The 15,000-nt window shown below is 35.3% G+C and overlaps 2 protein-coding genes across 2 annotated transcripts in view; both read left to right on the top strand.

Annotated features, from left to right (window-relative positions):
- LOC137655558 (uncharacterized) overlaps positions 1 to 15,000 on the top strand; it is a 454,428-nt gene that overhangs the window by 171,892 nt on the left and 267,536 nt on the right. The window lies entirely within an intron of this gene.
- Positions 2,282 to 15,000, top strand: part of LOC137638918 (uncharacterized) — a 58,561-nt gene continuing 45,842 nt past the window's right edge. Inside the window, exons 1-3 of the mRNA XM_068371298.1 lie at positions 2,282 to 2,332; positions 9,297 to 9,867; positions 9,992 to 10,285. Of these exons, the coding sequence (XP_068227399.1) occupies positions 2,282 to 2,332; positions 9,297 to 9,867; positions 9,992 to 10,285 (916 nt within the window). The remainder of the gene's footprint in view (positions 2,333 to 9,296; positions 9,868 to 9,991; positions 10,286 to 15,000) is intronic.

Genomic DNA, 15,000 nt, shown 5'->3' with positions numbered 1-15,000 from the left:
GAGGAACACCAAATATCACAATCTTATAGCCACTATGGTGCCCACCAAGATCTACTCTGCAATCTACTTCTTAATAATTCAGTAATGATGCTAAGAAACCCCTCCCTATTCCCACCCGTTTAAGTTTAAAACAAAGGTCTCATTATTAACACGGTCAAAGGCATCAATAAAATAAAGGCGATTCATTCTAACTACCTGACCAATATTCTGTATAGCATTGGAGAATATTAGAAGGGTATCACATGCTCCATGGCCTTTGTGAAAGCCAACTGCAAACTAGAGAATAGATGATAACCTTCGGCATACCTAATTAGACGTTAAACAAATTTGGATAATGTGGAGGTTATGGAAATTGAGCGGTATATCGGTAGGGTTAGAGCTACTGCAAACATATTAACCAAATGGAGTAACATTACCAATTCTCTAAAAAGTGCTAAGACCAAAAAAAATAGCAGACAACGTAGGAGCTGAGAAATCAGCAGTTTATAAAAAAGAAAAAATGAAAATACCATTTGGATCTAAACCTCCATAAGCATAAAAATCCAATAAAAGTGTTTTAATTTCATAGGACCAAAAAGTTGAACTAGCTAGTTTAGCTTCAGGGAAACAGAAGTGAGGAAGATTGAGTTTTTCATAACTGCCAGCTGTCAAATACATTAGCTAAAAGAGTTGCCTTTTCCTTCGGGCAGTGAATGACAAATTCATGTGGTTTAAGCTAAGGAAAAACTGTTTTGTCCATAACAAAGACTGCAGTTTAAGGGTAGCCCACCATTTATTTTCTTGATTTGTACCAGAAATTATTTCTTTTACGGTCAAATTGTATTACTTTCCAGTTGAAAAGACAGCTATTAGATGAGTATAGTTTTTCAAAGTTAAATGTGATCTATTACTTTTCCAAAGATGATAAGCATCCTATTCTTCCAAGTAAGCACGTATACAATCATCATTGAACTCGGATTTGTTCTTCATTCGGTATTTTAACGCACTGAAGGAATATCCCTATCAATTAGGTTGACCAGATTTTCATTTAAAGATTGATTGATTCATTTGGAGTTTTCTGAATTAATCCATCTTTAAATGAAAATATCGTCTACATAATAGAGGACAATAGGCCTAACTCGTATACAATTTTAACCAATTAAGATGATGAAAATCACTCAAAATGCCATTTTAGTCTGCTTGAGATTTTCTACATATCTTACAAGAGTATGACACGTTAATGCCATGCTGCTCAGTCGTAATTACTAGCTGGGTCAAGACATGATCAGACTTCCCAACTGGAGTACTAACTTTGCTTGTTTTAACACCAGGAGAATCAGAGTGTACTCGCTCCAAGCAGATACCAGGCTTGTGAGAAGCATCACATGATATGATCACAGTCTGATTCAGAGGGAAAGTCAAGAGCTCTTTTAGAAGAATCAGAATTTAACCTCTCCTTATGGTGAGCATTGAAAAAATTTCCATCAATCTTAAAAGAGGTCTTTCCATCATCATTTTGTATCTTAGCCCTGGTGCTAAGAAGATGTACGATTATTCTACGTATCTACACATTTGAAGCTTTAAAAGACATGTTTATTTTCTTTTATAAGTGGAATAAGAACTCTCTTATTACATTTGTAGAAGAAACAAAAATTAAAGTTTCAAATTTTTTTCTTGGTCAGTAATTAACATTCACAATTCTCGTCTCTAAAGGAGAAACGACTGAACAGTTTCTTCGTATATTTTCAACCTTGACTTTCGTTGACTCATTGACAATCCTAGTTACTTCCGTATCTCTTGCACACTCTCTAATACATTTCTTTGTTCATTAGTTCTGTAACGTATAAGCCCCCTCATCTTTCCACCAGGTTAAAAAGCTATTCCCGTATATCTATGCAAATCAACCATTTCCAGTCTCCCATTATCCATACTGACATTTACTGATCCATCTTCCAGATTTCCATCTACCCTCTCAATTACTCACAACTTTTTCTTCTCGCATTCACTTCACTAGATCATGGAGTATATCTTCATAAACGACAATCACCTTTTGTCATTTACAATCATCAGCCATTTTACACGTCTTTTACGATCCAATTTCTTGCCTCACAGATTTGCACCTTTGGCTACTCTCCTTTGTATTACTTCTTCATAAAAATATGAAGTAGCCATGGACATAGCTCTTCCCATCTTTTTTTTTTTTTTTTTGCGCTTGCGCGGAGATATCAATGTGAAGGAAAGGTGCGGATTGTACGAAATTTAAGGAATAATTATCAATCATGTTTACATGACAGTTATTATAATGACCAAGAATGCCAAGGGTATATCAACTAAAAAGGAGCCTAACTGCTTGGTATGTATCAGCTTCAAAGTCAGTTAGTCCACGGATCATGGAGACCCCATAGAATTGCCTTGAAAACGGTTGTCTATCATATTCACATAATAATTATTGAACCCTTCGTTGAAAATTGATAATAGTTTAAGTACTACGCTACATTGACTATAACACGAGTAATAAAAGAAATAGTGGTTATCACAATTTTATCCAAATTGATTATATTAAAATTATTAGTGCTGCAAACATCGTTATAATATCAGGTGTAAGCAGCCCCAAACCTCAAATATTGTTTTTATTACAACAAACGAGAACATAAGACATACCATTTAATGTAGTATCAGCTAGAAATAATGGTTTGTAGATAAAGAAGAGAAAGGTAATACATTAAGTGGATTATCAATAACATGAATCACAGCAAGGTGAAGGTGATGTTATATATTGCTGACTGCACGTGCCAAAGTGACGTCAGCTACCATGCAATTAGAGCCAGTCTCCGGAAATAGGCTAATTACCTCTAATCCCAATTCACTTCGAGCCAGACGTGTGTGAGAGAGAGAGAGAGAGAGAGAGAGAGAGAGAGAGAGAGAGAGAGAGAGAGAGTTTAGTTCAAGTGTGCCAGAATTTGAAATTTCAGAGAGGCGAGGGTAGCGCTGCGTTATTTATTCTTGAGAACACACACATGAATATTATGTTAATGTTTTAGTGTTTATGAATGAGTGAAAGTTGGTAAATATGTAGACTTCCTTGCGCGCACGCATGTTCAACAAATTCTGGGATTTTGGTCATGTTGAACAATCAGAAATACATTTATTTTTTCCAAATATTATTTTTTTATAATTTTATTAATTTTAAGTCTATAAAACGAATATTAACATCTTTGTTTGTATAGAATTCAATTCCAATAATTGCTACATCACGCATAATTTCAACAAGCGTTGTGCGTGTACTGCTTGCCATCAGCTACATTATATACACTGATAAGTACAAATTCTCTCGTTCATATTCACCATGAGAAACCATTAACTTATATAATTTTGCTGTCTATTACATGTAAAACGTGAAAGATTATTAATTCGTGAGCAGTTTCGCAGTTTACAGAATTGCGAACAATTTCAGGATTTGATAGGACTTGCATATTTTGAACTTGATGCTACCATATTATCTAGCAATCAGAATCGATATCTCATAAGCGTTTTTTTTTTATCCATAAGTCACTGCATGTAGTGCATAGTAATAAATTTGGATTTCAATTAAATAGGGTTTTTTGTATTGTAGGTCTCGTTGCTGTTAGGTAATATAAGTTTAATGACAACCTTATTTGCTCACTCGTTACTTTGGTGCCCACTTTCTCTCTCTCTCTCTCTCTCTCTCTCTCTCTCTCTCTCTCTCTCCTCTCTCTCATGTTAGTGAATATTCCAGCAGTTTTCTCATCTGCGACATCCATAAAACGTGATTTATGATGTTTCCAACACGGCGGATCGCTAATTTGCATCATACGTCCTTGTGTTTTTGATACGTCGGTTTGATTTTTTTTTCTTTTTTACACCCTGCTGTTTTAAACATTCGATATAGAAGATGATGAAGTATAGCCTTTCATTAGATTTAATATTTTTTAAAATACTGTATACTGTTGCTGCTGCTGTTCATCCGTAACGTGTGCATTTCACTCGGCCATCTATCACCGCTAAATAGCCGTGATCTTTCCTTGTTAACGGACTGTTTGGCCCACAACAATGATTCCCTCCAGCTCTGCTGTTTTCTTTCCTTTTCTCTCTGCCTTTGGAACGAACGTTAATGAATGGGTAGAATGGAAGGGCACGCGCTGGCTCTTTGGATGTCTGGCTCCACCCCCATATCCCCTGCCCCAATCCCCCTGGGGTTACTCCGCCGGTTTTTGGGGGTCAAGGGGCAGCTAGAGGGGCAGTGTAGACTCTGGCATGCTCTGTGGTGCTGGGAAAAATTTTAAAATAGAGATGGAGAAACGGCTATCGTAGAAAGGGAGAGAAAGAGAGAGTGACCTTTGGATGTAGGGGTCTTGTTGGGAATGTGATGCGCGAAAAAAAAGAAAAAAAAGAAAGCGAGGCTTACTGATGTGTGGAACCGAGTATAAAGATTGAGTTTTGAATAGAAGTTAACGAACATAGGTTTAGCGATTAACATTTCCAAAGCATTCAAGTGGGTGAAAAAAAAAGATATTGGTTGAAGTTTAGAAGTTGAAACGACTTTAACTATAAATAACTGAAGGAATCTACGTTATAAAAGAACACTTAGGATGAGAATTTTAAATAAACCAGTGCACACACGCACACACACTCGTGTATATATATATATATATATATATATATATATATATATATATATATATATATATATATATATATATATATTGCAGAACAAAGGTCTCAGACATGTCCTTCCACTTGCTTATGTTTATGATCTTTCTATGCCAGTCCATACCCGCAAACTCTCTTAGTTCGTCAATTCTTCGTCTTCTCTTCCTTCCCTTGCTTCTTTTGCGATCTCTAGGGATCCGTTCTTTTATTCTTAATGTCCATCTATTATATGTCATTCGCATTATACGTTCTGTCCACGTCCATTTCTTTTTCTTACATGTTAGAATATCCTCTACTTTAGTTTACTCTCGTATCCATTTATGTTTTTGTATTTGAGATTATCGTATAGGTCTACATACATAATGTACATGTGGATACAAATTTCTTCCATGTATAAACAGGTTGTCTGTTTGTGTGAGTAGCTACGAATGTGAGGTAAGGGTATGAAGAGAAGAACCGATTCCATATTTGTGAAAGGTAAATTAGATGGGCCAAACATAGTCTTCCTCGCCACCTTTACCCCATACCCCATTATCGGTGAAGGACACGAGAGTATATTAGTGTTGGATCATGGCTTATATTGAGCAGCCAATTGGCTAATGGCTGCTAAACCCAAGGGGTCATGTTTATGATGGTCCAATATGGCAAGATACTAACATCTTTGATGATCACGCATGGCAACCAGATCCTTTTGCTCAATTTCTTTGAAATGAGAATATATATATATATATATATATATATATATACATATATATATATACATATATATATATACATATATATATATATATATGTGTGTGTGTGTGTGTGTGTAAACCGTTTTATATCATTCAAAAGGTTGTGGGACTGATGGTGTGTTTGTTATGGGGGAAATAAACCCATGTTTTTTTTTTTCAGACTATGAAAGAAAGTACTATATAAGAGCGTAACCGAAGATGTTGAAACAATGTGTTGTACGGTAAAGACCGTGTGGAATTCAAGATTATGGAAATTCGTTCCTTTAATTAGTGTTGATTGTTAAGGAAAGTTCAAATAAGATACAATGGATTATTGCTCTTATTATACAGCATATTAATAAGTTGAAATATTATTCATGGTAAAGTCCTACGCTTCTAGCACATTTGAGATGTTTGAAATCAAGTTCTAAAGACTATTTTTTAGAAGATTTAATCTTAGATCGAAATCTTCATTTGAAAGTTACGGCCAAAAAATGTAAAATCGTTGACAGTAAAGGTTCTACGTAAATTTCAGATCGGGAAAGGCGGTATATTTTAATTTGGTAATTTCCTATGGAGGACTAGAGACGTGATTTATAAATTTCATGTCGTAAAAAATGTATTATGTAATTTTGTAGATAAGCTTTAGATCTAAGAGAGATGAAAACTTTAATAGTGAATATTCTTCTGAAATTGATTTTATAGAGTAATGGAGAAATCTTAGACCTTGAAACCCGTAAGAAATTTTAGCAGAAAAGAAAATTTTATAGAGTTGAAGATTTGGGAAATCTGAGACTAGGGACATCTGCTTCACGTATTGGTGAGGGAAAATGTGGACTTATTTATATACCAAAATGTTATTTGCAAATGTGGGACTAAAACAATTGTGAGTCCTGGACTGGTATAATGCTTGGATAAGCAAATTATAGATTGTAAACGTAATTTGTAAAGTTTCTTATCAGAGACGTTAAAATTCTTGCCCTTTTTATTACAAACTGGAAAGCTTCCAGTAAAATTATTTTAAGGAATTTAAATTTTAAATGTCATTTTTGATGTTTTAGACTAGAGTTTTCTGAATTGCTGTCTTGCAAATTGATTGTGGGATTTTAGATAAAAACCTGTAAATATGTGGCTGGCATCGCCTTTTATACAGTTTTTGAACAAATGAAACTATAATGTAAGGGTTCTAATAAGCCTTAAACTGCAGACGTCCTTTGGAAATTTTTGACCAGCGAAGCTATAAAATATTAGGCGACTAAATCTACAAGGGAAATATCAGCTATCTGTATAGACAAGGGAAGTTTTAGATCAAAGATTACAAAGTCTTTGTCAGTAGATGGTTATCATTATTATTACTTGCTAAGCTACAACCCTAGTTGTAAAAGCGGGATGCTATAAGCCCAGGGGCTCCAACAAGGAAAATAGCTCAGTGAGGAAAGGAGACAAAGAAAAATAAAATATTTTAGGAAGAGCAACAAGATTAAAATAAAGATGCAGATGTCATATTATAGTGATATTGAAAATTTATAATGTAATTGAACAAGGCAATCTTTAGAGCAAAACCCTGGAAATTTTAACGCTGAACGTCCTTTGTAAAATGTTCTAGACTAGGGAAGTTTAACTTTTATTTTTCCCTTTGGATGAGTTTTTTTTTTTCTGGAAAGCAGTGAGGATTTTGGAATTTGTGCATCCTTCATAGTGTTTTAGACCAGAGAACAAGCAAAAGCGATCCTTTGAATTAGTATGCAGAGAAAGTTTTAAATAAAAAATAATTGAAAACCTGAGGCTACCGACGTTCTTTGTAAAGTTTCATATTAAAAAATCTACAAAGTATTTATCCTGCATGAATCCCCGTTTAAAGTTTGAGACCATTTTTTAAAGGTTTGGACAAAATTTCATATACTTTACATCAGAATAGCCATGGGGGGTTAAACCTAAAACTAGGAAAGACTGCAAACGCCCTTTGTAAAGGTTCAAACTAGAGAAGCTTAGTGTACATTCGGAGTTTTAGATTTAAACAGCACGAAATATTAAATCAAGAACGTCATTGTAAGTTATAGACACTCCGGAGGGACTGCGAAATCATAAACCGGCGACGATATGGATTGTTATGCGAAATGTCAGTCACCACGAGAGGCGCCAAGTGTCACTTGAAGGGACAAAACTAACATGCCGGTGTCCCCGCATCAATCTCCGTTCTTTTGATCTTCAAGGTTCAAGAACTCTCTCTCTCTCTCTCTCTCTCTCTCTCTCTCTCTCTCTCTCTCTCTCTCTCTCTCTCTCTCTCTCTCTCTCTCTCTCTCTCTCATATTTCGTATGCTGCTGTCAGTTATGATATAGTATTAAAGATAGAATCCCAGTAAAGAAAAAAATATAGGTGATATGTAATTTTGAATAAGCCCATCATGGAGTATGGTATTCCTACGTTATATTTATTAATGTTTTTTTACTCATACAAATGACTCTTGATTAATTGTTAAATGTTGGCAAATCCATCATATCTAATGCATAATCTAAGTCATTCTTAGTCATATTTTATTTCAAGTATAGCTTTAATGTTTATACCTAAAACGTAAGGTAGAATAAACGAAATATGGCTATTGTTATTTGTCGGTTCATGGCCATCCATTTGGAATACATAGCACCTCTAACGTCATTTATATGATAGTGATTAGACTTCAGAACTAATGACAAGAGTGCTCGACTCTGTACGACCATCAGCGTGTAAAATCTCTTGGTGCACCGTTGTCTTTTAATTAGTACTTATCACTCCGTTTATCAGAGTTCGCAAACTCCAACTGACAACAAGTAGTTCTATTAATTGCTTAACATGCTCCAGTGGCTGAGTGATTTAACTCTTGGCCAGATGCGGTCCCCTGTAGATAAATAAGGCAGAGAGCTCTCAGTGAGGGGTTTGTCAGGGTGTTATTGTTGCAATGACACTGATAAGTTCGTATATAAAAGCCAGTATAATTGCTATTAGATTTTATCATATTTATGTATCCAATACTGTTATTGTTCTAATTATCAATAGTATTATCAAGTATGCAGTAACGTTTTACATTATTTTACTTTCTTAATTTTCTTTATGTTAACGTATGCTGTCGGAATTTTGTTAGACTTTGGTAGAAGGTCGACCAGTGATCAAAAAATCTTGGTGGAAGGTCAGGCTTTTGTTGAGAGATTTTGTGGAAAGTTAGCCAGCCTGTAGCCAAGAAATTTTGGGGAAAGTTAGCCAGTAGTCAAGAGCTTTTGGGGAATGTTAGCCAACAGTTCAGAGATTTTTGGGAAAGCTTTCCAGCAGCCAAGGTATTTTGGGGAAAGTTAACCAGCAGTCAAGATATTTTGGTTAAAGTTACCCAGCAGCCAAAATATTTTGGTTAAAGTTACCCAGCAGCCAAGATATTTTGGGGAAAGTTAGTGAGTAGTTCAGATATTCCATGGAAAATTACCGAGGAGTCAAGAGATTTAGGGTAAAGTTAGCCTGCAGTTCACAGATTTTGGAAAAGTTACTCTGCAGTTCAGAGATTTTGGAAAAGTTAGCCTGCGGTTAAGAGATTTTGGAAAAGTTAGCCGGTAGTTCAGAGATTTCGGAAAAGTTAGCCGGCAGTTCAAAGATTTCGGAAAAGTTAGCCTCCAGTTCAGAAATTTCGCATAAGTTAGAGGGCAGTTCAGAGATTTTGCAAAAGTTAGCCAGCAGTTCAGAAACTTTGCAAAAGTTAGTCGGCAGTTCAGAGATTTAGAAATAAGTTAGACTGCAGTTCAGAGATTTCAGAAAAGTTCACCACCAGTTCAGAGATGTCGGCAAAGTTAGCCTGCAGTTCACAGATTTTGAGAAAGTTAGCTTGTACTTCAGAGATTTCAGAAAAGTTAGCCTACAGTTCAGAGATTTCGGAATAGTTAGCCTATAGTTCAGTGATTTTGGAAAAGTTAGCCGGCAGTTCAGAGATTTCAGAAAAGTTAGACGATAGTTCAGAGATTTTGGAAAAGTTAGCTGGCAGTTCAGAGATTTTGGAAAAGTTAGCCAGCAGTTCAGAGATTTCGAAAAAGTTAGCCGGCAGTTCAGAGATTTCGGAATACTTAGCCTGCACTTCAGAGAATTTGGAAAAGTTAGCCGGCAGTTCAGAGATTTCCGAAAAGTTAAGCTGCAGTTCAGAGATTTTGGAAAAGTTAGCCTTCAGTTCAGAGATTTCGAAAAAGTTAGACGGTAGTTCAGAGATTTTGGAAAAGTTAGCCGGCAGTTCAGAGATTTTGGAAAAGTTAGCCGGCAGTTCAGAGATTTCGGAAAAGTTATCCGGCAGTTCAGAGATTTCGGAAAAGTTAGCCGGCAGTTCAGAGATTACGGAAAAGCTAGCCGGCAGTTCAGAGATTTCGGAAAATTTAGCTGGCAGTTCAGAGATTTCGGAAAAGTTAACCGGCAGTTCAGAGATTTCAGAAAAGTTAGCCGGCAGTTCAGAGATTAGGGGAAAGTTAGCCGGCATTTCAGAGATTTTGGGGAAAGGTAGCCGGCAGTTTTGAGATTTCGGAAAAGTTAGCCGGTAGTTCAAAGATTTTGGAAGAGTTAGCCGGCAGTTCAGAGATTTTGGAAAAGTTAGCCTGCTGTTCAGAGATTTCGGAAAAGTTAGCCGGCTGTTCAGAGATTTCAGAAAAGTTAGCCGGCAGCTCAGAGATTTCGGAAAAGTTAACTGGCAGTTCAGAGATTTTGGGGATAGCCAGCAGTTCAGAGATTTCGGAAAAGTTAGCCGGTAATTTAGAGATTTCGGGGAAAGTTAGCGGACAGTTCAGAGATTACGGAAAAGTTAGCCGGCAGTTCAGAGGTTACGGAAAAGTTAGCCGGCAGTTCAGAGATTTCGGAAAAGTTAGCCTTCAGTTCAGAGATTTTGGAAAAGTTAGCCGGCAGTTCAGAGACTTCAGGGAAAGTTAGCTGGCAGTTCAGAGATTTCGGAAAAGTTAGCCGGCAGTTCAGAGATTTCTGTGAAAGGTAGCCGACAGTTCAGAGATTTCGAGGAAAGGTAGCCAGCAATCAAGAGATTTTGGGAAATTTTAGCCGGTAGTCAAGAGATTTCAGGAAAAGTTAGTCAGCAGTTCAGAGAATTTGGCGAAAGTTAAGCAGCAGTCAAGAGATTTTGAGGAAAATTAGCAAGCATTCAAGAGAATTATGGGAAAGTTAGCCAGCAGTTCAGAGATTTCTCGAAACTTACCTAGCAGTCAAGCAATTTTCTGGAAAGTTGGCGGGCTTTTTTGAATTTCGCTTATAGTTAGCCAGCAGTCAAGAAATTTCGGGTAAAATTGGCCTGTTTATAAAGTTAATGCTTATATATATATATATACAGTATATATATAATTTTAGAGACTGACCAAGTATCTCATTTTGCAATTTATATCTTTGGTGCATCTCGAATTTATCTGATGGTGCGTTGCGTTTTTTTGTAGCCCTTTTTGATATGTTAAAACTATGCCTACAAATGTTTGCAAAAACATATTTCTTTGCTCCTTTTGACATTATGAGTAGGCCTAATATTAGGTTCCTTTGATTTTTACGGCATCATCCAGACATGCCTTATGAAACCTGTCCACCCTCTTAGTCAAATATCTTCACTGTCTTGTAGCCTATATTTTGTAATCTCATCAAATCTCTAGAAGGCTTTATCATCCCTGCGTTACATTCACTTCAAACAACATCTTCATTTGCATCATTTATTCAGAAATTCATTTATTCATTAACTTTTCTTTATACAAGCAATCCTGTGTAAATTTTGTATTCCTTATCTTTTTCTGTTTTGTTACTATTTTCTTGATTACCATATGCATCCTCTTGTATCTTTGCCATGTTCTCTCCATTTATGTAAATTATTCGAATTTTCTCTCGCTGAACCTTTTATATCCCCATCCCACCACCTACTGTTTTTATTCCCCGTTTTTACACTCCTTTATCCCCCTCTCCACAAAAACATCCCGGCTGTATGATTCATTGTTATTAACGTAACATTATGATATCACTAATGACGGTGGAAATTTTTAATCGAGTTTCCAAAGCTTGGTAATTTCATCTCGAATGGTCACGCATTTGCTCTTTGCTTAGTTTTAATATACAACTAACTGTTAAGGATATTTTTTTCTAGAATTATAAAAATCCTTATATTTGTTAAGAAAAAAATCACCAGTGAAAGTGGAGGTCGTTGTGCGATATTTTTTCACCTTAAAGTAGATGTTAATGTTTTCATTTCCTTATAACCTCTTGTATTCTATTCTTATGAGGATATGATGAAGGCAACATTTTGTTTCGTTTTTGTTTTGCTTCGAGACTATTTTTAATTTTCATTCATAGATATACTTCTTGCTATGATTGAGCTTATAGCTGAAGCCAGTGTACATATTATGTAGCCTGAAAAGCTCAAAATTCAGATGTTGATAACTCGCCAACTAAAAATCAATTCTTCCAGAAAAACTAATAATTCTATTTAATAAGTATGGAATGGAAAATGCATATGAATCAGCAATATTATTCAGAGTCAGGATACACTCCCCACTCATATTTTATATGTAGTTATTAAAGTAGGTTATTTATTTTTGTATATATATATATATATATATATATATATATATATATATATATATATATATATATATATATATATATATATCTGTCGACAAATCGCAATTTTTCAAAACGTGTTTTCGTTCCTAGTCTGTGAAACTGAATACAGTATCTGGTCCGAGAAAATACTTTATATCTCCAAAAATACAATTTCACACAGCTGTTATGCGTATGTGCAATAATCAACGCATACAATAGTGAAACCTTTTGATTTTCAAATGATTCTGCTCACTTTTATTGGCTGTGGCAACGACCTTAATCGGCGAAAGCTACCCTTTTCCCCCATCGAATGAAGAAACAAATAATACAACCCAGTGGTGAAGGACCCTATTAGTAAGGCCGTAGTTCATTTTCAAAGCCCAGGAGGCGTCATGTTCAATCAATCAGTCAGGCGGTCGATCAGCAAGTCCATTATACTAGAGTTATCATGTGGAGTCTGTTAGATGCTATATAATAGATCATCCTCTTTTTGTAACCGAAAGGTTTCCAAAGAAGCCTTTATTCTACTTTTGTAAAAGTTATGTGATTGTTTAGCACGGTTTGTAAATTTTTATACACATAAGTTACTACAATTGGTTACATATTGCCACCATTTGCTGTATATGTATGTCGAAGTAAATTTAAGATAGTGCAAAGACGGCTGACTCAAATATTTTTGATATTTCATGTGACTAACCTGAATTCATTAAATATTTTCTTGTATCTTTTATGGTACTTGAATTGCTTATTTACTTTATAATTAGCGTATATGGGTCCATAATGATAATCCTTAAAGATTTGGAGATGTCAGTATTATTTCAATAAAAGTTAAATCGTAGTTTTCTTTAAATTCAAGCACCATGGTATTGGAGCTCTCTGATATAATGATTGTAAAGAACCAAAATCGCTTATAATGAAATTTCCCTTATTACGCGTTTAAAGGTGACGTGAAAAGAGCTCTGTCCTCCTTAGGTATTTTTCTCTTATATGCTCCAGAGACCATTGATAAATGGGATTTAAAGATGCAATTTTACTGAATGGGTACGGACACGTGAAAAGGTCTGGTGGCTATAAAAAAGAAAAAGGAGAAGAATAAGATTCCGGAAGACCCCTTTTACACGGCCCTTTGAGGGATTCTCCTCAAGAGGGGACTTTAAAGGGAAGTTGGGTGTGAAAGGAGGAGGGAGGGGCCTTTCTTAAAAGGGGGAGGTTCACGGGAAGGTTTAAGTAAGAAAGGAGATCTTTTACTTTGCATTTTATGTATTTTTAATGGTTGTTTCTTGTCCATGTTATAATAAGTAGTAATTTCGTTTGTGTTGGTAATATTTTGTATGTTAGTTATTGCGAATAAAATGCTACATCGAAGTTTAATGTTCTGTGTGAATTTTAAGAAAAACTAATAGTTGCCTGGAACTTAATCTATATATTTTCCTAGATTTAGTTGATAATTTATGATATGTTCGATTTTGACTTTAAAGCATAGAAAGGTTTTTGTTACATTGTGTGTCTGATTAGTGCTTTACATAATAAATATGTCAAACGTAAAACTACTGTATCGTTATTATGTTGAAACAGTCAATATAAATAGAGGGCAAACGTTTTATAGAATTTGTTGCTTGAAACAGAGTTTAACTCTAAGAAATCCAGGAATTTCTGCAGATAAACATTTTTATAATCTTCCCTTTTTCTTATCTTATGGAAATCTTAATGCAAAATAAATTGTAAAGAACGCATCACTCTTCATATGCTATAATAATAATAATAATAATAATAATAATAATAACCAACACTGAGTGAGTGGAAAGGAACCTCAGTTTAATAAGGAATGAGAGAAAAACATTCTTATATTTATTTCCATTACCATTTCAAACATCCGTGTGTTCATAATCATGTTTATGGGTAAAAGAAAGTAAAACATTATAGAGAAAGCTGTGCATAAATATTGTAAACAAGTAAAATTTAGAATCAGAAAAGGCATATTCAGGCAATTTCCAACCGGAAACTAGAAATTTCTTGGTTAAGTTGTAGCCTTTTAGATTTAAAAAAAGAATTGACTCAGGTATTCTTATTTCATTTTCATATGAGAAGTTATCTAATAAGAACGACTACTTACAATCCATGTTACAGTGATCTCGTATGCTGGTCTGCAAATGTTTGGACAAGGCTCTGCCAGTTTGGCTGCTAATTCCCTTGTGATCTTGGTAGCGAGAAAAAAATGCATTTTAGGGGGGCTCCCCCCCCCAAAAAAAAAAAAAATGGGGGGCTCCACAAAAAATTAATGCATTTTTTTTACTCGCTACCAATATCAAAAGGGAATTAGCAGCCGAACTGGCAGAGCCTTGCTGTCCAGCATACGGCTTTTTCTTAAGGAAGATGAGAGCTGGCGGTATTTTTACGCATAGGAGTGCGTGAAGTGGGCAGTTTTAAATGAAAAGAACAATGTAAAAATGGTTTTGAGAAATCAGATTCCACTTAGCCCACCAGCATTGTAGGAAATTTGCTTTTTTTTCTCAAGCAATTGTTGAAACTAAACAAAACCAAAATTTCAGTAAACGTCTTCTAAATTGATAAAGAAATTAGAGTTGGCTAACTAGTAGTAGTAAATCAATAAAAAGTATTGTTTTGCGAAAATGATGCGTGCAGTAAACCTAACTCGAGGGTCATTTTCTTGAAGAAATGAGCATTGCATGAGCACCCTGACATAGCCGGTCCTCGTCTGTTCGCTTGCATGTTTATTCTCACTCCCTTAGGGTCTTTTATTTTTTTTAACCAGATATACTAATGGAGATCAGTTGCGGACTGGTGTTAAACACACCAAATCAGATTTTTTTTTATAATTTCCCTAGCCCTTTGCGTAAATCTGTTCCCAGATCTAACCATAAATAAGTGTAATTCTCTCTCTCTCTCTCTCTCTCTCTCTCTCTCTCTCTCTCTCTCTCTCTCTCTCTCTCTCTCTCTCATAAGAAGACATATTTCTATTTCACTATGGATATAGAAATATGTTAAAGGGTTATGATTAATCGGCAATTTAAAAAAAAAAATTGGTCATTAGGCTTC

This window comes from Palaemon carinicauda, chromosome 1 (genome assembly GCF_036898095.1).
Source record: "Palaemon carinicauda isolate YSFRI2023 chromosome 1, ASM3689809v2, whole genome shotgun sequence".
Classification (NCBI taxonomy): Eukaryota; Metazoa; Arthropoda; class Malacostraca; order Decapoda; family Palaemonidae; genus Palaemon; species Palaemon carinicauda.
This window is presented reverse-complemented; position numbering and strand designations above follow the sequence as displayed.